General features: G+C 43.8%; 1 protein-coding gene across 4 annotated transcripts in view; it reads right to left on the reverse strand.

Annotated features, from left to right (window-relative positions):
* The window catches only part of LOC139054908 (U2 small nuclear ribonucleoprotein auxiliary factor 35 kDa subunit-related protein 2-like), a 303,026-nt gene that overhangs the window by 240,319 nt on the left and 36,987 nt on the right, over window positions 1-25,720 (reverse strand). For all 4 annotated transcript variants that reach the window (XM_070532645.1, XM_070532644.1, XM_070532646.1 and 1 more), the window contains exon 4: window positions 18,289-18,415. In XM_070532645.1, the coding sequence (XP_070388746.1) occupies window positions 18,289-18,415 (127 nt within the window). The remainder of the gene's footprint in view (window positions 1-18,288; window positions 18,416-25,720) is intronic.

Below are 25,720 nucleotides of genomic sequence, written 5' to 3' on the forward strand. Positions count from 1 at the left end.
CGAAGGTGGTGGGTGCGTTACAGAGACCAAAGGGCATCACCTTGAACTGACAAAGGCCGTCAGAGGTAACAAATGCAGTCTTCTCTCGGTTCATGTCATCGACGGATATCTGCCAGTAGCCGGACCGCAAGTCAACAGAAGAAAAATAGGTGGCACCGTACAGGTAGTCTACAGTACGTGGCAAAGGGTCCAATATGTGGCACGTGGCTTTGCCAATACGTGGCAAAGGGTACACGTCCTTTTTTGTGATTTTGTTCAGGCGGCGATAATCTACACAAAAGCGGCACGTTCCATCCTTCTTTTTGACAAGTACGACGGGAAAAGCCCAGGAACTACAGGAAGGCTCGATAATGTCCTTTTCAAGCATCTTTTTTACTTCCTGCTAGATAACAGTTCATTCCGACGCAGAAACACGATATGGATGTCGGTGAATAGGGTTCGCATCGCCAGTATTTATGCGATCGGTCACAACGGACGTTTGATCTAAGGGCCGATTGTCAAAGTAAAAGATGTCATGATAGCCTTTAAGAACACGGCAAAGAGCTTCAGCTTGAGCGGGTGTAAGGTCAGAGGAAACCATCTTCTCAATGTCGACATCAGTATCATGCAATGACGTCACGGTATGGGTTGAACTGTAACGATCTTCCACTGTGAACGGCTCAACCTCAGCATCCTGCAAAGGACTAATTACAGCCAATGAGATCCCCTGAGCAGGACTTCTGCAGTTAGCGCGAAATTTACAAGGGGAAGGCAGGCGCAGTTGCCAGTAATTGTCGGCATAGCATGCGGCACGGTAACACCATGTGTAAGTACAACGGCCGAAATTGGTGCGACCACGTAATTGTCATCAGGTACGGCTTGTGAGGACAATAAGTCTATGTGTGTGACCGAGCGAGGCGGTAGGTGAATGAAATCTATGCAGCTCAAATTTATTTATTTATTTATTTATTTACACATACTGCAGCCCCTGGTGGGGCTATAGCAGGAGTGGATAATACACTATAATACAAGAACGTAATACAATAGGCAACAAAGAAAAAAAAGTTTAGGCGCAATGTTGAGGGAGCACAGACAAGAATTCATTTAATGGGAGAGAACGGTTGGTTCCTGGTAGTGAATTCTATGTTTCAATTGTTTTAGGGAAAAGGCTATACCTAAAAGTATTAGTGCGTGCGATGGCTTGGAGGCGGGTCCACAGGGTCAGCAAGAAGAGGCAAGTCAAGGCAAAGTGAGCCGGCCGAACAGTCAATGAGGGCAGAATGATTGGCAAGGAAATCCAGACCGAGAATGAGTTCGTGAGGGCAATGCTCGATAACGGTAAAGAGGACGACGGTGTGTCTCTCAGCAATGATGAGTCGGGCAGAGCACATGCCAACAATAGTGACAGTCCCTCCGTCGGTGACTTGTACAACTTGTCAGTGACCAAACGGATTACCAAAAAGGTCGCGGAGCTTCTTTTGGAAGAGATCCCAGCTCTAAATCTCCTCTTCGCGAGTCTGGAACCATGCCAGTGGAACTCTGTCGAGGTAGAAAAGAACGTTGGCAAGCATAATAGTCAGATCCCACCTGTGACTGATGCTGACTAGTTCGTATAACTGGAGCCAGTCGTCAACATCAGGACTGCCGACTCCGGTGAAAACACGAGGATCCCGAGGGGGGAAAGGGCAACGTAGGTCAGAGCTGCAGGCGGAGACGCTTGCGTAGATGAAGTGCCGCCAGCAGGAGCCGAAATTGCACTGTCGCCTTTGCGACCGCTGCGGAGGTCCATGACGGGTACAGGGAACATCCGCCTCCACCAAATTATAGTTATGTGTAGCTGTTGTACAAGTCTATTTACAATATATTTACATGTAGGCCAACGATGGCAAAGATGAAGACGCTATATCAAGCGAGGCAACCCCCCTCCCCCCCCCACGTCGTCTTCTTCCTTCTCAGTGTAGCCACACTGTGGCGGCTGTTCCGTATCAATATAATGCCAATGACAGCACGCCGAACACAGCATTGTCATGCTGACTCTTTAGCTACATATAATGCCGGAACTAATGTCTTGGAACTAACGGATTGGAACAATTTACCTCAGCCACTACTGAGGTGGGCCCGGCAGCTGTGCTTCAACATCATCATCATCATCATTGTTACGACCACTGCAGGGCAAAGGCCTCTCCCATACTTCTCAAACTACACCAGTCATGTACTAATTGTGGCCATGTCGTCCCTGCAAACTTATTAATCTCATCCACCCACCTATCTTTCTGCCACCCCCTGCTATGCTTCCCTTCCTTTGGAATTAAGTCCATAACCCTTAATGACTATCGGTTATCTTCCCTCCTCATTACATGTCCTGCCTAAGTCCATTTCTTTTTCTTGATTTCAACTAAGATATCATTAACTTGCATTTGTTCCCTTACCCAATCTGCTCTTTTCTTATCCCTTAACGTTACACCCATCATTCTTCTTTCCATAGCTCGCGCTTAACAAAGCATAATAATCCGCTGATGTTCTTCATGCAGGTGTCACTTCTCACGATCGTCCATGTCCTGTTCCCTGCCCTGGCTACGGTTTTTCCAAACGTGCCCCAACTGCATCCTGCCTCGCACGTCAACTATGATGGAACTGTCTTCTACCACCCCATGGATGCCAGCATCGCTTCCAGACTGACACCATTCTTGTGTCCGGCAGCATCATCGTTCCGTGCAGCGTCACCGTTCCGGACAGATTCACTCGACTTGCGACCGGAATACCTATCGCCACCGACATCAATTTTCCCATCAGTTATAAAAGAGCAGGCATGCACAGAGGCGTTTTGTGGGCCCAGCTGCTGTGCTTCAACACAGCACGGTAATCCGCTGATGTTCTTCATGCAGGTTAGTAAACCATACAGTCTTTTTACAAAGCGTTCATGTAATTACTTTCTACTGCAGCTGCTGGGCCCACATTGCTGCCTTTCCATTGTTGTTCAGTGTTGCGATGTTATTCACTCTTTATTGTTGCTGGCGGGTGACGTCAAAACTAACCCTGGACCTGATAGTCAAGCCGTACTAAAAGAACTTAAGAGCGTATCCGCAGGTCAATTCCAATTAATCACCGAGATTCAAGGCCTCAAGTCCCAATTACTAACAACAGAGAAAGCAATATCCGATCTGAGCGTGCACATGACTAACCTGGAGACCCACCACCAAAACCTAGCCCCCTTGAGTTCTGATATAGAAAGCGGGAAGAGTGATGCTGCCCGCGCAGCACACACAATACAGAGGCTGGAAGTACGTCTTGATGATGCCAAGAACCATTCTCGGCGCAACAATCTAATTCTTTATGGTACTGATGAGTCTTGAGGGTCAGAGTCATTCGCGCAATCAAAGGATGTAATCATTGACCACTGTCACGAACATATGAGCATCACGCTTGACCCAAAAGAAATCAAGCACGCGTACCGCTTGGGCCATCGTGCAGCTAATCGTAACCGCCCCATAGTAATGAAGTTCACCTTTCATAAAACGAAAGATCTTGTTCTTTCAAATGGCCATTAATTTAAAGGAACGAACTTCAGCGTTGGCAAGGATTTCACATGTCCTGTTCAATTGGCCTGCAGACACCTTGTTTCATTCGCAAAAAGCAAATCAGCACCTTACTCTCTGCGCTTTAAAACTGTTCATGGGTAATAAGCGCTATGTTTTTGATGAACGAACACAGAGTATGAAAGAATTGCAATAGCAGCCAACTCGACGCGGGAAAGCGCCTTGCCCTATGGTATCGACACGAGCTAACCTTTGCTTTTCCGTAATCTTTGCCAACGCACGCAGCTTCCTCCCTAAACATGATATTCTGTTAAACCTCGTGTTGTTGTCTAACAGTAATTTGCTGATAACTAAAGCCTGGCTGACTGACGATATTACCGATACCGAGGTTCTTGCTGACTTGCCGAATTTCTGCCTATACCGAAAAGACCGCGAAATCTCACGAGGTGGTGGTGTGCTAATCGTCACGCAGCATCATTTATCGTGCTCTCTTGTAACCATTGAGACTGACTTGGAAATAACATGGCTAATCTGCTGCGCTTCACCACAGACTGTTCTCTTGGGCGTTTGTTAGAGACCACCACATAACACTCCTGATTTTTCGCATAAACTTAACATCATGAGCGAACTTAGTGAAAAACACCTTAATGCAGAGATCCTGCTTTTTGGTGACTTTAATTTTCCGCAAATCAACTGGACTAACAATAGTGCTTTAATCATAGGGAATTATGCTGCTAAAGAATTTGTTAAGGTAAGTCAATTTCAGTCTAACTCAAATTGTGCTAGAGCCTACGCGGGTTACAAAAGACACATCTAATGTACTTGACCATATACTAAGCAGCCATCCTGACAGTCTATCATAAAGTAATCCACGCCACCTTCACTTTTCAACCCATGCGACAACAAAAATCCAACATAACGATATGCCTATATGATAAAGGGAACTACGAAGCTATTAATTACGAGTTAGGCAACCAACTTTTGAGACATTATTCCACATGCACTCGCCTCAACAAAACTAGACACTATTTAAAAATAAAATTAATGAACTCATAAACAAACATATAGTACCAAGAATAACTATGCACACCAATCAAAATAAGCCATTGTTCACCAGAGCTCTAAAGAAGCTTGCAAACCAAAAAAAATTTCGCTTCCGGCTAGCCACGCGTCTTGGAAGCACTGAGGCATGGTCAAAATACTACATACTAATACTACCTGAGTGCCCTTCGCACTGCTAAAAAATCTTATTATAATGTCGACCTACCCAAGCTACTTACTCAAAATCCTCAGCAGTTCTGGTGCATTTTAAGTCCCCAAGAAGCTTGTACTAGCCACGTGACGAATGCAACAGGCGAGACCACCACGGACGCCGAGTGCAGTGATATATTCTACACAGCATTTTTTTCCGTGTTTACAAAACAAACTACCACTCCAGACTTTCCACTACCTACTAACATAACATTGCATATGCCACCCATTGTATTTTCAATAGATGGTGTACTATCAATCATTGAAAAAAAAAACACAAATTATATACTATACTTCTGCCAGTAACAGCGCAAAATGTAGACAAGAGACGAGACAAGACGACACCACAAGTGCTTGTGGTGTCGTCTCGTCTCATCTCTTGTCTACATTTTGTGCTGTTACTAGCAGGATGGAAAACCAACAAGCCCAAGCTGCTATTCTAGCGAAGTACTACTTCTGGTGTAGAAATTAACTCAAAGATCCTAATGAATACAAAGCATATATCCCCGGCATGTTTCACTCTGTTGTTCTCGCAATCATTGTCTTCAGGTGCTTTACCGTATGACTGGAAAGTGGGAAAGGTCGTTCTAGTATTCAAAGCAGGTAACAAAGACTCCCCCTTAAACTAACGCCCCATTTCATTAACTAGTGTTCTTTGCAAAATCATGGAACATGTCATATACTTGCATATCATGAACTTTTTAGACTCAGTAAACTTCTTTCATACTTCTCAACATGGTTTTCGTAAAGGGCTTTCATGTGAAACACAACTAGCTATCTTCCTTAATGATCTTCACGCTAATCTTGATAACAACGCTCAAACCGATGCCATCTTTCTAGACTATTCTAAAGCTTTTGACACAGTGCCTCATAACCACTTGCTAATAAAATGATCCAGGTTGAACTTGGATCCTCACATAGTACAATGAATAAAAGAATTCCTTACTAATCGTTCCCAGTTCGTCCTTGTCAATAACTTCTCCTCCGAACCCCTCCCTGTCACTTCAGGTGTCCCTCAAGGCTCAGTCTTAGGACCGCTTCTTTTCCTAATATACATTAATGATCTTCCGCTGCATGTATCTTGTCCTATTCGCATGTTCGCTGATGACTGTGTGATTTATCGTACTGCGACTAACATCTCTCACCAAGCATCTCTCCAGAATGACCTTAATAATATGCAGGACTGGTGCAACCATTGGCAAATGGCCTTGAACCCTAACAAGTGTAAATTTATTTCTATTTCCCGCCGTTGTAGCCCTTATCTCTCTATTTACACAATTGCAAACGTCCCAGAAGAATCAGTTCTAACCTACAAGTACTTAGGCGTAACCCTGTCTCATGACCTTTCCTGGAATGCACATGTGTGTGCTGTTTTCTCAAATCTCTTTTGTAATGTTGTCGAAACTGTATGCGGAGGGAGGGCCTCGTCAGGCTAGTAGCCTTTAGCTCTCCCTTCGCTTTTTCCTTGTATTGGAAAGAAACCAATAAACAAACAAACAAACAAACTAACGTAATTTCGTCGGCGAGCAAGACCCTTGGGTTCATGACGCGTCACCTTCGTCATGCTCCACAGCACGTCAAACTACTCGCATACAAATCATTTGTCAGACCACAACTGGAATATGTCGCTGCCATCTGGAACCCTCATCCAACATATATCATCAATGCACTCGAGTCAGTTCAGAATGGTGCGACTAGATTCATTCATTTCATGTTCATATAACATCAGCATTTCACACTTAAAAGCACAATCTAGCTTGACATCTCTTGCTTTTCGTCATCGCATCGCTGCGCTCTCTCTTTATCACAAATTGTTTTACAGCTCACTAATCCGCGAACCCCACGTCACGCCATCATCTTCATGTATGTCACAGTGCACCAGCCATCAACTCCAAGTTTCGCATCCTTGAACACGAACTGTCACTTTTCAATCATCATGTTTCCTCGAGCTGCCAAGGGCTGGAACGACCTACCCTTCAATGTCACTGCCATCACATGTCATTCACAATTTCTAGAAACTGTTCAAACTTGTATTTCAATGTAACACCTGCCTTTTCTTGTGTCCACATGTTAACCACTCCTTATGTAATACCCTGAATGGGGTCCTTAAAGTAATAAAACGAAATGAAATGAACCAGTATTGAGTTCATTGACCATCTGAATTATTGATGCAAAAGGAGAGAAAGTTGGGCGAGTTGGTATGGTAACATGCTCTTGAATTGTAGCGTGAAGTGACACAGACAGGGACTAGAATAATGAGACCAGAATGATTGACGTCATTGCTCTCTTGTGAATTGATTGCCCAAGTGGATTTCTGTGTTAATCTTCATTTATTTCGCTTAAACTATATTGATGGTTCATTTCTACATATATTCTTCGCTCTATTTGTTTTGGGAATTCCTTCATTACATGAGTGAGTGTTCTTTTCCGTGATTTGTTCTCACAGCTGATGAGGCTGGGTGAGTATTCTGTGAACTGCTAATTTATGTCTGCTAATGTTATTGTGCTCTATTATTATTTGGGTGCCCCTCCTGCTTGGGCCACACCAAGACCTGCACTATTGTATAAATAAATAAATCCTTCTTTTTCTTTTTTTCCCCTTCTGTCGCCTTCTCGCTCTTGTCGCCTCATCTTAGAAACCAGGCCTACAGACTTCAAATGACCGCACTCATTTTCTTTTCAGCCTCTTCCTTCACAGCCAGCTGCCAGCGACAATGACCACAAGTGACGTCATTCTACAGACCTGTTAAAACAAACCTGCCGAGGATGACAAGGCCGCCTTTGACAAACATAGGTTCACCTATCAAAATGTTAGACAGCCTTTCTGAGGCACCTTATCCCTGTTTATAACCTTTACACCACAATGATTTAATTTGAAATGTTGCAAATAATTATTCAACTCTTGTTCTTTCCCTATTTACATGCATCAACTCGGGTTTGTGGTTGGTTTCTCCAGTGCCCTCGATAAACTTACCAACACAGCTTGTTGAGCTTAAGGAAAATAAGGGGCATGGTTTGAGCAATGTGTAGGCAAAGTTCCCAAGTGTGTTGGTTAATTGTTACCTTTGCAATGAAATTTGAATGCAAATGCTCCAAAGCATTAGGAGCGTATTTTTCAAGCAGCGTAAAATTGGGCACGCTGCCCTGGCATAACCACAATACGCCACCGAGTTTAAAAACATAAAAAAAATGCTGCTTACCACTACAGCAAATCCGTGTGTGAATTCAAACGCTACTGGATCACGTATAGTGTTTGCGAAAAAATTCCTTAAGCAAGTATTAGAATGTGTCTCGCCACCATTATCACCTACATTTCCCCAATGTCCAGAGAGAACTGTGCCTTACACAAGCTTTATATTCAGTTGAAATAGGGGCCATTTTAAGTGCAATGTGTTCCAAATTTTTCTGGCTCAATTAGGAGCATTACAAATATTTTTCTAACCCTTGCTTTTTCATTTTTTCTATGCGTTATAAGAGCTTCTTCCGGTATCTCCAGTGAAACAAACATGGTACCGTTTTTTTACGTACGGTGACTCAAAGGACCAGGTAATGGGCTGCGCATAGGCAAAACTTGAAGTCCATGGGTTGATTGCATCATTTGCAATTAATGCAAGTGCTCTGGGATTCAGAGTGTTATGGGTGTCTTACAAGCGGCACAGAATTCAGCTTGTTGCCCGGACAGAATGACAACCATCTGCGAGATCAAATCTAGCAAAAATGAGGGAACACTACTGCAAATTTCTATGCGATGTTAAGTGCGTATGGATCAACCACACCTTTTCCAAAACAAATTCTGCACCAAGTGTGTACAGCCATTTTCAACTATGCGTGCCAGTGTTTTGAAATGACTCTACATTACTCCAAAATCATATTTTGTGGAATTGAGAGTCACTAAGTGCATTCCATGTGTAGCAAAACTTTAGCGTTTCCTGGCCTATTTAGAAGTAATGCAAGCAGTTACTGAACCCTTGTTATTATTTTTTTTTTCATGCATTATATAAGGTTCGTAATAGGTTTTCCTGGAGTCCTCGGTGAACAACATTCTTTAAAAATTGGACACAGGTTGCAGGTAATGTGCAAGTGACATTCAAAATGTGCAAACTAATTACGACATTAGCAGTAAATTATGTATGCAAGCGATCCAGAGCATTGCTGCTGTGTTTCACAAAGAATGCAGACTTTACCCTGCTGCCTTCGTAAAGCTCTGAACACAACCGAGATCAAATTTAGCGAGAAAAAAAGGGGGGAAACATGTCCCCTACAGCCAATGTTCTGGTGAAGTAAAATGTGCATGGATGAATTACTGCAGTAGTAAAAGTCCTTAAGAAACGCACAAAAGTGTTATTGCTGCAAGGTTTCTAATGGACCGCAAGTCGCATAAAGGCAACATTTTAATGTTTCTGATTTATTACATGTAACTGAAAACCTTATTGCAGCTGTACAAAAGAAACAGCTTTGCTAAAATTGGGTTACGATTCTGTAAGGCCACCCAAGTCTGCTACAGTTATTTTCAATTATCATCTTGAGAGCCAGTCGTAGGAAAGCCCAAGTGCATCTCTCCTGCCTCATGACAATGTCTGCAAACTAGCTGGTATTCAGTGCCCATGCCAACCAAGTCTCATGAGTTACATTGACACACACACATTGTTTCTCTTTTCTCAGTGATCATTCTTCACCTGCCAAGCACGTTTTTGCTTGGCGCACGGCGCATCTCTATGTAACGAAACTTTCTCAAACATTGTCACTCAATGAAAGAATCTCATCTAATTAGATTGCATGCACAACGCGAATTGTTGTGTACATTCTGGAAAGTACACCAGAGATTATGCTGGAACGTATGATCAGATTTGGACGACCAACAAGTGTGCTCACTACTATCGTTGCGCTTTGCTGGGTTGGCCCAATAAACAGTTGTGGCCCCACTGCCCGGTGCCTCACCATCACTATAATGTGGCAATATGATCATGCAAATTATATATCACAGCTGTAGCAGACAAGTAAAAGCACCAGCCACACACTATCAATTAAGCTTAATGTTTGAAGACTTTTGCAGGCAATATCCATCTGCGATATTTGTTTGCCTGTAAGAGAGGACAGAAAGAACAGGTAAGAAATCAAGCTTGATTTCGTTCCCTGACCTCTGAAATATTCCAAAGGGCTCCATGCCAGTTATCCAGGCAATTAACTATTGTTTTGTTTTTTTTGTCCACACTCCCATTGATGCAACTATATAAAGGTTTTTATTTCTCACACTAGGATACATAACCACATATCGAAATACTTATTTTTGTTTGCACTCAGATTAACATAGGTAATCAGCCTACAATAAATTGCTATGTGAACATCCACCCTTACTCATTCAATGAAGAGATCAAGCTGTAAGCAACTGAATGCAGCCAAGCAGGCTTCTGCTGAAAAGACACTAACACAGTCGTCTACAGTTCTTATTGGCAATTGCAGCAACAAGAATCCCATTACCATGCTTTTCAGGATGTAAATATGCCAATTATTAGCACATTTATTACAAAATTTGGCCAAAAGAGCTTCGTTTACAGCATGCATGCTAATCTCCCTTACCGTTGTTTGTAACAGCAAACTTAACAAGAGTGCCACCACCGTCTGCTTGCAAGCTCCCTACAAAGAGCTTGCAATGTGTGTTTAATAAATACATAAATAATACTGGCCCTGTCTTTCTGTAACGCTTGATGCTTAGTGATGACCAACCAGGTCATAACTTTGATGAACTGAAACTGTACATCTTACAGTCAAATTTCTGTTCTGAACAACATAGAAAATACAGAGAATCATACCTTATCCATAAGTTCAAGACATTGCAACCAATAGGCATAAACGTTTCAAAGGGAGCTTTACAAACTATTTGCTATGATAAATTTCAAGCTACAGGCAACAACACTTAGTTTAGTAATGTGGAACGTTGGGCTAGTTGGTGAGTAATCATCATACCTTGCTGGTGAAGCAGCGCACTGACACGGACACAGTGAAGACACACAAGAAAAGACGACACTCGCTGCACTCGCAACTACTTAATTTCTGAACACATACTTCATCTTTATATACCTGCAACCCTCAGACGTCAAAGAAAATTAGGGCAAGATTAAAGGCATTTTTTAAAAATCATTTGCCCGCGCATACTCAGGCGTCAAAGATATGGCACCTATCTATCATGGTGGTGTTGATAAGTGTGCCCTACCCCTTGTACTCATTGAAGACATTCAGAGAACTAGAGTAACACCTGATGAACCCATAACAACCGACACCAAGGCTTTCTGTACCATATTGATTCGAACATAAGGCCAAAATCCCATAATCCTTTGCCTCGAAGTTACCCCCATTTTCAAATTTTGCCTTTAGGTGTGGCTTCACGGCAGCGCACCCCATGATCTCATGAAACCACACCTAAAGGCTAAATTCGCATATAACCCACACACCGAGTGTAGAAGCTTCCTTCCCCTTTATTTCATGGTCGCCATTTTGCGTTTTCGCTGTTTTAGTAATTCAGTATTCTGGGAAATCCACATCAAGTCTGAATAATCCATTAGCTACTCTGTATCACGTTATGTTAGTGTGCATGCTTAAGTATTTTTTGGGTTGGGGAAGGGGGGTGGTCCACCAACTGCACCCTCGCCTTGTAGTTATGACCGTCTTATTACATAATAGTTCTGCAGAAACCCGCACGGTGAAGTAATTAATAAAGGGAAACTGAGACATCCACCCAAACATAGCAAATTGCTACAAAGAAAACCCATGGGGGTTCCTTGAAAGAAAACGCCCCGCAATTGAAGAAAAATTCGTCCTGGTCTGGACATGACTGATTTTCCCCTTTATTAATGACTGCCTTATAATCGAATAAATACAGTGCATTGCAGCATGAAGGTCGGAGAGAGAAAAGACAGAGAGAGAGACCTGACAAGGTACCATGTAGACAAGTGAATTGACTGAATCGTGCAATCTCTATGGGTGATGGTGTGTGCCCTGTGTGCCTGATGTGCAGTGAGCACTTCATAGCCAAGTCATTCGAAAAAAAATTTCTAGTTGGAGTAGAGCATGTGTCCAGTTCCATGTGTTTTCTGTTTCTCCTTTGCACCGTTATGATAGTCTTCATTAAGTACTCACGAGTCACATTTTATGCTGAAATGTAATGCAAAAAAGAAGCTGACTCCTGCCTGCATAACATAAAAAAGTCTTATAGCCTTTTTTTTTTATTTCCAACGTATTTTCTGGTCTATAAGTCGCAAGTTTGTATAAGTTGCACCCCCCTTAAAACGGCAGTATTTCCGGAAAAAAAACTTATATAAGTAGCATCGGTGGGTGTATAAGACGTACCTGCTCATTAGGTAAGCGAGTAAAAAAATATACAGTGACGTTGAACTTCATGAACGCAGGTCACGCACAAGTGTATCGGTGCCATTCCTACAGAATTGCGATAGCGATGAAATAGACACTCCAGATGAATTTCTATCACCATAGTCACCACGATGTTCCGTACAACGTTCAAGGGTGATAACATCTTCCCCACACGCCGTATGTGCAAGTGAGCCGAACTGCACACAAGGGAGGAAAGCAGTAAGGCAGCGCGAGTGGGGTGGCTTGTACTCTGGCAGCAACCGCGTACCGTATCTTGAAAGCGATCTGCAGATGTGACGACTTCAGAGTCGGTCAACTCGCGCTCGACCTGCCGTCGCTTGCGCTGCTGCTTCGGCCTTCTCACACGGTGCTCGACAACTCGATCACGAGAAGAATCCGGTGCCTCCATAGCGTGCACAACCCGTACCAACTGACAGAGGAGGTCAACCCAGCGCGCTTCATGTAACCATAGCATCCAATACAATTTTGACAGGAGTTTTTTCCGAAAAAAAAAGTATACAAGTTGCACCGCTCTAAAAAACACACCGATGAAAAAAAAAATAAAAACGAGGTATACACCGAAAAATACAGTATATGTGTCACTTAGTGTTGTTTATCTATGAATCCACACTAGCATTATAATTACGGATCCAAGTGCTCATCACATATTCTTGTATTTACCTTACTTCAGCTAATAAAGTTAAATTCCTCCCGCATCTTAAGATGCATGCAGCTTGCATGCTGCAACTCGGCTAATAAAATCCAGTTCGTCCCCCCATCTGAAGCATGCAGCTTGCATGCCGCAGCGGACGTATGCTGTCTGTAGCCCCATCTGCCAGTAAGACATGACACAAAGTGGCTTTTACTAAGTTCGCCTTTGCTCCTGGCACAAGCTTTTGTCCATTTGCATCACAAAAATGTGAATCTCAGAGAAATAATGTGCAGCTAATGCAATGAATATGCTGCCACATCTGCCAATGATGCGTGCATGGCATCCAGATAGTGCACAGTTGGGCACTGGTGTACACTGAATGTCACAAGGCCCACTGGCAGCAATGCTTTATAATTATCTGTTTACTAGCGCACAGCAGCCATGACATATTGGCTAGAACAATATCACTGAAAGCACAACTGGGACCAGTATGATCCCAGATTGGACATCTTTTCTTCATCACATATCATGTTCAGTGATGTCATGCATTACGAACGAACTCACAAACAACCGTGACCTGCTAAATTACTGTTTCCAGTAAAAAATTCCCTTATGTGCTGCCAGTGATTTACCAGAGTGGCAGTTTGGGCATGTTGGTATTCCATAAGCATGAATAAAAAAGCACTAACTGGATATGGACACAAAGAGGCACGTACACACAGGGAAAGGCGCTACTTTCAACAGCTTATTTTTGTGGCCCTGTTGATACTTAATACACTACAGAGGAGTGCGCAATGGAAGTCGGTGGTAACACCATTAGGCAGGATACCAGCAAACTATCGCAGGAGACGAAAGATCTGATCAAGAAACGCCAATGTATGAAAGCATCTAACCCTACAGCTAGAATAGAACTGGCAGAACTTTCGAAGTTAATCAACAAGCGTAAGACAGCTGACATAAGGAAGTATAATATGGATAGAATTGAACATGCTCTCAGGAACGGAGGAAGCCTAAAAACAGTGAAGAAGAAACTAGGAATCGGCAAGAATCAGATGTATGCGTTAAGAGACAAAGCCGGCAATATCATTACTAATATGGATGAGATAGTTCAAGTGGCTGAGGAGTTCTATAGAGATTTATACAGTACCAGTGGCACCCACGACGATAATCGAAGGGAAAATAGTTTCGAAGAATTCGAAATCCCAAAGGTAATGCCGGAAGAAGTAAAGAAAGCCTTGGTAGATATGCAAAGGGGGAAGGCAGCTGGGGAGGATCAGGTAACAACACATTTGTTGAAGGATGGTGGACAGATTGTTCTAGAGAAACTGGCCACCCTGTATACGCAATGCCTCATGACCTCGAGCGTACCGGAATCCTGGAAGAACGCTAACATAATCCTAATTCATAAGAAAGGAGACGCCAAAGACTTGAAAAATTATAGACCGATCAGCTTACTGTCCGTTGCCTACAAAGTATTTACTAAGGTAATCGCAAATAGAATCAGGAACACCTTAGACTTCTGTCAACCAAAGGACCAGGCAGGATTCCGTAAAGGCTACTCAACAATAGACCATATTCACACTATGAATCAAGTGATAGAGAAATGTGCAGAATATAACCAACCCTTATATATAGCTTTCATTGACTACGAAAAAGCGTTTGATTCAGTCGAAACCTCAGCAGTCATGGAGGCATTACTGAATCAGGGTATAGACGAGCCGTATGTAAAAATACTGAAAGATATCTATAGCGGCTCCACAGCCACCATAGTCCTCCATAAAGCAAGCAACAAAATCCCAATAAAGAAAGGCGTCAGGCAGGGAGATACGATCTCTCCAATGCTATTCACAGCATGTTTACAGGAGGTATTCAGAGACCTGGATTGGGAAGAATTGGGGATAAAAGTTAATGGAGAGTACCTTAGTAACTTGCGATTCGCTGATGATATTGCCTTGCTTAGTAACTCAGGGGACCAATTGCAATGCATGCTCACTGACCTGGAGAGGCGAAGCAGAAGAGTGGGTCTAAAAATTAATCTGCAGAAAACTAAAGTAATGTTTAACAGTCTCGGAAGAGAACAGCAATTTACAATAGGCAGCGAGGCACTGGAAGTCGTAAGGGAATACACCTACTTGGGGCAGGAAGTGACGGCGGATCCGGATCATGAGACGGAAATAATCAGGAGGATAAGAATGGGCTGGGGTGCGTTTGGCAGACATTCTCAGATCATGAACAGCAGGTTACCATTATCCCTCAAGAGAAAAGTATATAATAGCTGTGTCTTACCAGTACTCACCTACGGGGCAGAAACCTGGAGGCTTACGAAAAGGGTTCTACTCAAATTGAGGACGACGCAACGAGCTATGGAAAGCAGAATGATAGGTGTAACGTTAAGGGATAAGAAAAGAGCAGATTCGGTCAGGGAACAAACGCGAGTTAATGACATTTTAGTTGAAATCGAGAAAAAGAAATGGGCATGATCAGGACATGTAATGAGAAGGAAGATAACCGATGGTCCTTAAGGGTTACGGACTGGATCCCAAGGGAAGGGAAGCGTAGCAGGGGGCGGCAGAAAGTTAGGTGGGCGGATGAGGTTAAGAAGTTTGCAGGGACAGCGTGGCCACAATTAGTACATGACCGGGGTTGTTGGAGAAATATGGGAGAGGCCTTTGCCCTGCAGTGGGCGTAACCAGGCTAATGATGATGATGATGATGATGATGACACTACAGAGGTCAGTGTAATTCAAGCATACCAGTGTGCAGCACCAGAAAAACATAAATGCTGCACAACCTGTCAAACCTAAGTAATCCATGCCGACACTCCGAGAAAATAAAGCTAGCACAATTCTCAATGCAAGTGAACCTGCTATTTAAGTTAGAGACCTCCCACACACAACTTGACAACGTTGCTTTGAAAGCCTTTTTATGAAGATTATTGAAGAACAAAATAGATTGCCTGCTGATGTCATTAGTGTTGGGTCAAATGACATATTTTTGGCCCCGTGAAGTGATCAAATTTCCATTTTTTTTCTCTGGACACATTGCCTGTGTAGATCTTTACTTACTTTGAAACTGGTATACAGTCGAACCCACTTATAACAATACCGGTTTTAACAATGTATCGGTTATAACAATGAGAACCTACTGCACCATCAATTTTTGTATGTTTTCCGTGGTGAATTAACCCACTCACTACAATGCCCCGATGCTGCATTATCAGTTATAATGAAGAAATCTGGCTGCTGGGTGTCCATGCTGATATGTAGTGAAATGCGAAATCCTTGAAAAAAAGAAAAGCGAAAACGACAAATTCGAGCCACTGCACGATGGACCGCTGCTTCAACAGCCGCTGCGTGCACATTTTCCAGCCATCTCTGCGCACCTCTTTCCCATCGCCCTTCAACCCCTACGAACACGAATGGACCACACCAACTGCACTGCCCGCAGATTGCTCACTGGCTCCTCATTCAGCACAGTTCTGCAAACAGCTTGTTATATTCAGTTTCGTTATTCATTTCAGTTCTTTATTCCCCAGGGGGGGCTTCTGTTCTTCATTATATATTTGGTTGTATATGCTAAATAAACGGCTTTTTACATCGAGATGGCTGGAGTCTGACTTCCACCTGCGGTCAACACCACACAGCTTAATCGTTTGCATTTGTCTTTGTTGGCTGCATCAAAATCGTTCCTGGCCAAGTAGTTTCTCAGCCTCGTTTGACCAACAGTTGGTTTCACTCGCCGCCGAAGCGGAAGATGGCTGGTGCGCCCGCTGATCATCGGCAATGCACGACGTTGCCAGTGAAAAGAAAGCACATGCCTATAGATTTGGAAACTAAGTGCTTCTAACCGATGAGGCGATCGTCACGGACAGCTCGCATCGTATAGTGACGTCGACGACGGCAGTGATGACGTGGTAGGGCAGGCTGCCTCAACGTTGTCCTCACAGGAGGCCCGGCAGAGGATTCCTGGACTTTGTTTTCGTGAGGAACCTTCCACTGCACTATGTGGAGCCCCTGAATGCCTTGGAGAAGGATGTCAGCAAGCTTTGCGTAAAGCATGCAAGGCCGATGGCGATAGGGTTTTCTTGTGCAAGCCAGTGAGAAGTATGTGGTGAGATGCTTGTGGCGATCTCGCTTCAGCATCTTTTCTGGATTGCTCGAGCTGACAGACTGCAATTTCTCGCAATTTTTAAAAGGCCCCTTTCGGTGCCACCCAAGCAATGCCTTGGCGGTGCTCACATATCACTTGCCACCCATGGCCCCTCTTTGCAGTTTTATAGCAGTGCCATTCTTTAACGCCGACAGCCACGGTTTGTTACACACGATCAGAGCGCCCAGGAAGCAGTTAAACGAATAAACACAATCAGCAGCCGGATGGAGGAAGGTTGTGGGGAGGGGCACTGGCCTGCCCGCCATTATAGTTTTCTCACAACAGCTCTGCCATCCCCCGATTTTGATTTTTATGCGAAGCATATTACTAGAGCTCAACCCAGCTTCTCAGTCGCGGCGGTGTCGCCTTCAATGACCTTTGACCCCATGCCATACCACGTGACACCGTGATGTCACGACCGAGGAGAAACGGGGCTCCAACTCGCGCCGTAGCTCGCGGTATCGCCTTCAAGGCTGACCACGTGACACCGTGACGTCACGACAGAGGAGAAACAGGGCTCCAACTCGCGCCGTCGCTCGCGGCGTCGCGGCGGTATATAAGCAGCTGCGCTTGTTTCTAGGTGGCTTTGGCTCAACTCTTGCAAGATGGGCTGGGTGGGAATCGAACCAGGGTCTCCGGAGTGTGAGACGGAGACGCTACCACTGAGCCACGAGTACGATGCTTCAAAGCGGTACAAAAGCGCCTCTAGTGAATGCGGTGTTGCCTTAGAAACGAGCTGTTTCTAAGGCTCAGGCGTGCGTCGCTTGCTCAGGCGCAGATTTCGTTGCCGCGCCTAACACTGCGTTGCTCGACGCTCACCGCGTCCAATGCGGCGCGCGTAGTCGCTGCGCCGTAGCCCATTGTCTTACACCCCTTGGCGGGTCGACGGGAACGCTCTCGCGTTCCACTCTTGAAGGCGAAGCAGAGTAACGCATGAGTTGTTTCTTCGTCTAGCCGAACCAAATATAGCCAAGCAACAGCAGTTCACCAGGCTAAACAGTGGTTCAACAACTAAAATAAAGGCTAGTATGCTTCGCATCCTGGGCTTAGCCTTAGCTAAGCCACAGCCATTTTTTTTTTCATGCAACCCGGTTATAACAATTATCGGTTATACCAATGGGATTTTCGTGGCACTTGAATATTGTTATAAGTGGGTTCGACTAGCTCCTGCTATCATTTTCTTCCTTACAAATTATGTATTGATGTGAAGATATCTTGCACACGTTTTATACTGTTTGCAATGCCCCACTGTAATGCCTTTCTGGTGCTGAGGGTACTAAATAAATAAATAAACTGTCGTAGCATGCCCCTTAGAGCAAGCTTGCACTGAACAGCAGAAACAATGGGGCTACCTACCTCTTGGCTGGCTCCCTTAGCCCGGTTCGCAAGCACTGTTTCGCGCTCCTCCTCCAGGCGGCAGCGCTGCTTGAATTCACGCTGTGCCTCCGCCTCCCGTTCCAGCCACAGCTCATGCTGCCGTTGCCTGCATGAGGAAGACAAATCTACTGCAGCAGCAGGAGCTCGGGAAACACTGAATGCTGCACTGAATGAGAGAGCCACTGATGTTTTTATTTCATCTCTCAAACAGCTCCCATGCCCAGAAAGTGCAGAGTTGTCTTCACAACACTGCAGTTGACATCAATGAGTGTCCTCCACGTGTCATGACACGCAAACTTCTAGAACACTTCAAGGGGCAGCTCCCTTCAAATATGGCAAATAGACTAGCATGCTCTAGGCAGCGCTGTCAATAATCTCGGAGCCAAATATATTTCTGCACATGTACCCGAGAGACCATAGTATCACTAAAAAGTTGCCTGCCATTTTCTTCAACTTTTTAAAAAGCCCATCACTTGCTTTCTTTACTTCTATGTAAAAAGTAAATCTGATGGCTACTGGGTAAACTTCTTTAAATGCAGTAAGAGCAATAAAGTAAGAGCAAATGAAGTAAGAGCAATTCACGAAATCGCTCTAACGCTTGATTCTTCCGGACAAGTTGATCTAATCTTCCTTGATTTCAGTAAAGCGTTTGATCGCGTCCCTCATGGTAAACTTCTTGAAAAACTTACTAAGCTCGGCCTTCCTGCATTTATCATCAATTGGATAAGAGCCTACTTTTCAAACCGTAGCCAGTTCGTAGATGTTAACGGCCATGCTTCTACTGTATTACCAGTTCCGTCCGGAGTACCTCAAGGAAGCGTACTCGGCCCGATCCTTTTCCTAATCTATGTTAATGATATAACTAGCACAATTCATCCACACGTTAACATCAGATTGTTCGCAGATGATTGTCTTGTCTTTAAAGAGATTACTTGCCGTGATGATCAAGTTCACTTAAGCACTAGCTTAGCCAGACTTAATGAATGGTGCACCACCTGGTCTATGACCCTAAATGCTGAAAAAACTGTCTTACTTCATGTCACGAACAAAAAGCAACCTATCACATTTCCATATTGCATCAATAGTGCACAAATAAAGGAAGTCTCTGAATATAAATATCTAGGCGTAACGATTACCAGCACTCTATCGTGGTCGAAACACATTGCGAACGTTTGTGCATCTGCCTCTCGAAAGCTTGGCTTTCTGCGTCATAAGCTGAAAACAGCACCTCACAAATTTAAAAGTTCTAGCATACAGAACTTATATATTGCCAAAACTAGAATACGCCTCAATAGTATGGGACCCGTATTACATGAAGGATAAGCATAAGCTTGAAATGGTACAGAGGCGAGCAGTACGGTTCATTTTCAACAAGTTTAGGTCTACTGATTCGCCGTCAAAACTAGTGACCGAAAACGATATCCCTACCTTAGAAGCACGAAGAACTGTGGCACGACTAAAATTTCTTTTCACGATGTACAAGTCGCTTGAATTTAATGGACGAACATACATTCAACCTTACCTGTCACGCGCGTCTCGACACCGTCACGCTCACAACTTGCTCCCTTTCCGTGCACGCACTAACCTCTTTAAAAATTCATTCTTTCCTTGTACAGTTGTTCAGTGGAATGATCTACCCTCAGAAATTTTCTCTGCTGATAATTTTGAGCAGGCACTACCCATGTATTTTGCACAATGATATGGAATGTTATTTTCCCCCTCTTTTATTCATGTTATCGCCTATGCAAGTGCATTTTGCTCGAACTTGTTATTTTGATGTGATATTGACTATCCCAGTGCATTTTTATGATAGTGTGAATAGCGTCCTTAGCAATACAAAAATGCCAACTTGTTACTTTTTTTCTTCGCTCTCTTCCTTTTCCTGTTCCATATGTCTAGCACAAGAGCATATATTATTCGTCCTAGATGAGTGTTTGCGGAAATCCGCCCACCTGCTTGGTCTGTATAGACTGCAGTATGTACAAATAAAGAAATAAATAAGATCGTTTGGCTGGAATCACACAGACGTTATCCACTTCATCCCATTGCCATCACGGCACTGGTTTCAGTCAGGAGAGAGCATTTCTTCACCGGCGTCTCCTTTAACATGGGATGACGGCAACGTTGGGAGCATCAGGCAATGTTGGTGGCGTCACATTCTTTGGGAGAAAATGGCAAGGAAGTGCCGTCCCCAGACAATGCCGTACTGTTGATGGGATGGGGAGGATGACGGCTGTGTGAACCAGGCCTTAGGCTTTACCTCCAACAGACAAACAAAGGCATATAAATTCAATTACAATGTGGATAATTATTTTTAACAGCATCCCCTTTCAATAGAAATGGTGAAATATAGCCAAGTGGCTTGTGTGATCTAGTTACATGTTACCATACCATAATCAACGAAAAGAAAGGAGGTTAACCGAGGAGCCTGATATTTAATAACCATATCATGAGATGCCAACAAGCAACGACACCAAGGACAACACAGGGGAAATTACTTGTACTTACTAATTCAATTAAAGAAGTGATAAATTAATGGCAATGAAAGTGGATGAAAAAAGAACTTGCTGCAGGTGGGGAACAATCCCACGTCTTCGCATTGTGCGTGTGAAGTTCTAGCCAGTTAGGCTCTTCCAACAAGCTGTGCAGCCAATGTCACCGACTTCCTCCTAGAGAACCTCATCCTTCACCACTATGCCCCTCAACAGCACCTCACCAACCGAGGCCGCTACTTTCTTTCTAGAGTGACATCCTACACTTGTGCGCGACTAAACACAAACTTGCTACTGCTTACCATCCACAAATGAACGGTCTAACCAAGCATCTCAACCAAACCCTTACTGACATGCTGTCCATGTATGGACATGCTCATGTCTCTGCTGACTATTGCAACTGGGACGTTGCATCGTCATTCCTTACTTTCGCCTATAATTCTTTTTGCCATGATACCGCAGGCTTCTCTCCCCTCTTCCTCTCGTTTGGTAGTGACCTTACGCTACCTTTCGACATCGCTCTGCTTGCTAATCTGAATTTGACATCCGAGTATGCCTGTGAAGCCATACCCAAAGCGCAAGAAGCGTGCCATATTGCCCGACGTTAACCTGTGGAGTCGCAGGAAAATCAGCGGCACTTATATGACGCCCACCATTGTGAAGTACATTACACATTGGGTGCATTGGTTCTCCTTTGGTTACCGTCACGACATGCGGGCCTCATAGAGAAGTTACTTTCATGCTGCTCTGGCCCTTAATGTGTCTTGCGTCAAGCAACTAAAGTAACGTACGAAATCACCCCTCTTGACCCAACCATGGCTCAGCATCGCTCCGACGTGGTCTACGTCGCACGTCTTAAGTCATATTCAATTGCCTTCTAACCGACACCGGGTCGATGCTTCAGATGCTGGAGGTCATGAGACAGGCTGGCGAAGGCGTTTTTAAATTAGTCCGAAGAAGGCGATGCTCTTAATCTCGTGCGCTGTCTACCATCTTGTCAGCTACTACAGTTATAAGTATCCTCTAAATATATTTCTTACTTCTTTTAGCCCCGTAACATTTTGTTGGCTGTTTATTAAAGATTCCCAGACTTTGTTCTGTGCAGGCACTCTGAACGAGCCCACTGTGCTCTGTGGTCACAGTAACAACGTTCCTCACCACAGACAAGCAGCTATGAATATCAAGTTTATTAATGAAATATTCATGCAATGGCTGCCGATGATTTGGTTGCCCTTGTACATTGATTAATGTCATAGCCACATGTGTTGCTTCATATAACTGATGGGTCGAAAAAATTTCACCACAAAATATCACTCACTAACTGTCTTTCTTGAAAGTGGTTTTGCCCTAAACTTTATACAAATGAAAAATCGGAAATAATTGTGTCAATGCAGCAATTGTATATGAGTGATAAAAACAGGGCATACTCCAATCAAATTGTAAATGTTGGCAGGTATTGGTCACTGTCTTCATCCCCTGTGAAGGGCTGTACATCTGCCGTTGCTCCCAATGTCCCCGTGTGGTTTCAGGATCTTTTTGGCATGTCGATGTCTCTTTATAAAATATGATGTGCTCAACACTCACGTGCATGCAAAATCTGTTTTTTGCACTCCCCTTAATTACTGCCATCTGTTTCTTTCCGGCACTGGTTCCACATAAACAGCACTTTTACGTAAACTCAACTTTTCGTTCCATCCCACCACTCACGTGGCTTTCCCTTTCCAGTCCAACAATTTTTTAGCCATGTTTGCCGTACCTCCTGCTACATAACATCTACCAGCTTCTTGTAATCCCAGACCTTTGTAGAAAGGGCCCATATTTTCTTCTCTCCGTTTATTACAATCTGTTATTTGCTTTTCATTTATTTTATGAGTATTCTGTTATTATACACTACATTGCATTGGTATCTCATGCAAAGTTCAGTGTTACAGGTTTACAATCGCTAATTCGGTTGTATTTCCCTTGTTCATCTATCGTTTAATTTCAGTTAGAGTTTACTTCACTATGTACACAAGTGGTTGGATGTGATGGGAATAAAGCTGCGTTACTGCAGCACCTCGACTGGCCCCATCACCCAAAGTCATTTGATATAACCATTAAAAAAACTGTTCCCGAGACAAGGGCATGGTCGATATATGATTGACCGTTGGCACACTGCAACACTGTGCATCGCACTTGTGCTTGTCATTGATCAAGCAGCAGTGCCATCTGGTGGTGGATATCAGTACAACTCTAGCAATAAATAAGGCCTTTGAGGTTGGGAACACAATGGAGAGTGGCGTTACATGATCTCAAGACTAGAATGACAGACAGGTGGTGCTAGGTAGGCATGAAGACAAGCAGAGGACAACACAAGATTTTGCCGATACAAAACCTTGATGCTATGGTGGCCATTGTTCCAAGTGGGCATGATGCACAACTGAAGTGGAGCAGGAAAAGTAAAACAAAAGGATGGCCACTGCCACTGAGGCCACTAAAAGCTCCATTGATATAAAGCACATAAAAACCTTTCACTGGAATATATCTGTAAGGAGATGTCCTTTAGTACGAGGCACATCTTTTATAAAGTGTGCTTGAGCGCCTGTGGGTGAAGAAAAACCAGACAGACGCCGGTGCACGCTGTCCACAAATTGTTTCTTTAGCCGAGCCCACCTAATCCGGCAGAAGCCCGATTCTGCTGGTTCCACTGCTTGCGTACCATCAGTGTGCTGGGTGTGTCCTCGTTGTCTTTTGTGTCCGAACCATTGTGGCACGTAGTGCACTGCAGGCCTGTTCACACGAAACTGCCTCCACTGGAGCCATTACTACACTGCAGAGACATGACAGGTCTCTGCTATTTATTCATTTATTTATTTATTTATTTATGTATTTATTTATTTATATATTCACATTTCCTGCAGCGCCGTGAAGGCATAATTGCAGGGGGGATACAGGCATACAACTTTCAAAGATAGACGTACAGCATGTGGCATGGGCTCAACCCCTGGTAAAAAAGAAAAAAAAATGGAGAGGATTGTCCAATGTGAAATCACATCAGTCAATGCAAGAAAATAAGGAAAGCGAAATACGAAGAGCGGGTACCAGTAGCTAAGTCCATTAAGTACATCAGATTTCTGACAATAGTGCTCAAAACTTTACCTTGGACTGGCATTCTATTACAGAGTGAGACAGCTTGTTCCACTCACTGATGGCACGTGGAAAAAAAGAGCATTTGAAGGCATCAGTACGACACTTTGTTTCATAGATCTTCCATTCGTAGTCGCATCTTCTTGATACAAAATATGGTGGGAGCAAATATCAACATCATCATCAGCAGCAGCCTGGTTGCACCCACTGCAGGGCAAAGGCCTCTCCCATACTTCTCCAACTGCCCCGGTCATGTACTAATTGTGGCCATGTTGCCCCTGCGAACTTCTTAATCTCATCCACCCACCTAACTTTCTGCCATCCCCTGCTACGCTTCCCTTCCCTTGGAATCCAGTTCATAACCCTTAATGACCATCAGTTATCCTCCCTCCTCATTACATGCCCTGCGATTCCCATTTCTTTTTCTTGATTTCAACTAAGATGTCATTACCTCCCGTTTGTTCCCTCACCCAATCTGCACTTATCTCTTAATGTTACACCTATCATTCTTCTTTCCATAGGTCGTTGCGTCGTCCTCAATTTAAGTAGAACCCTTTTCATAAGCCTCATGGTTTCTGCCCCGTACGTGAGTACTGGTAAGACACAGCTGTTATACACTTTTCTCTTGAGGGATATTGGCAACCTGCTGTTCACAATATATTTGGCAGGAGCAAATATATTGTAGAGTTAATGGCAGTTTTATTGAAGTAAATCGGGTAGAGAAGTTCTAGCTTAAGTCGCAAATGGCACTTTTCCAGTGAGTCCCAGTTCAACTCCTGCTTGATGCAGCTACTATGGACATAAAAAGAATACTTGTGACAAATTGCACTGCACAATTCTGAATACACTCCAGCATAGCACAATGGGCTCCGACTTGAGGGTCCCAGACGGCGCAGGCGTACTCCATAATAGGTATGATGCTAACAAGACTCCTATCTTACAGACAGTTTTCCCGTAGGAAACCTCCAACTCTTGTCCCCCAGCTAATGTACGTAAAATATTGTCGTCAATAACGGGATGGACACCAGCAACCTTGAGTTTAAAAGTCGTGCAAATTCTACTTAAGCCTCTTAAGTACATGCACACACTTCTAAATCACGCATGCTTTCCCTACGCTTGGCAATGCATTTTCTTCCCATCCAACCTGCTCCACCCTCAACCTTGGAGTAAATAGATGGAGGGGCAAGCAGATTAAGAAGCTGCCACCCCTGCACAAACTGTTTCTTCTCTCACTATCTTGCATCTTCAGATTTAAATGCATTCCCTCTCTGAAACACCTTGAAGAAGCGTGTCGCGTCTAAGAAAGAAGAGAATGAGAATGCGGGCATAGCAAACGAAACCCTGTGCATGTTCACTGTACATTGTATTTGCTTCATATTTGGTGCTTCCAAATATAGCTACCTTATGCACTCGAGTCAAAGCCACAACCCCATTATGGCAGACCAAAATTTGGAGAAAAAAAAAACACCAACTGAAAAAACTCAAATGTGCACACCCTGATTTGGGCTTGTCCAGCCGGTAGTGTTGTTGTGCGTAGCTACCAGAAGGAAGTGTCTTGACAGCTTACAATGCTACACTAAAGCAAGAAGTCGTGATGTACCATAGAATGTGTAGCCAGCTGCAACGTTGACGTTGAAAAAAATGCGCACGTTGGTGGCCCACAGTGTGAGAAGCTCAAAGGAAAAAATTATGCGCATCCCACACACTGTGGGAATCGACGCAAGTGAAGCATTCTATGCTGCTTGCCTTGATTCCCAATAACTAGCAGTGGTCTTGACAGCTGTTGCAACACC

Source organism: Dermacentor albipictus, chromosome 1 (genome assembly GCF_038994185.2).
Source record: "Dermacentor albipictus isolate Rhodes 1998 colony chromosome 1, USDA_Dalb.pri_finalv2, whole genome shotgun sequence".
Classification (NCBI taxonomy): Eukaryota; Metazoa; Arthropoda; class Arachnida; order Ixodida; family Ixodidae; genus Dermacentor; species Dermacentor albipictus.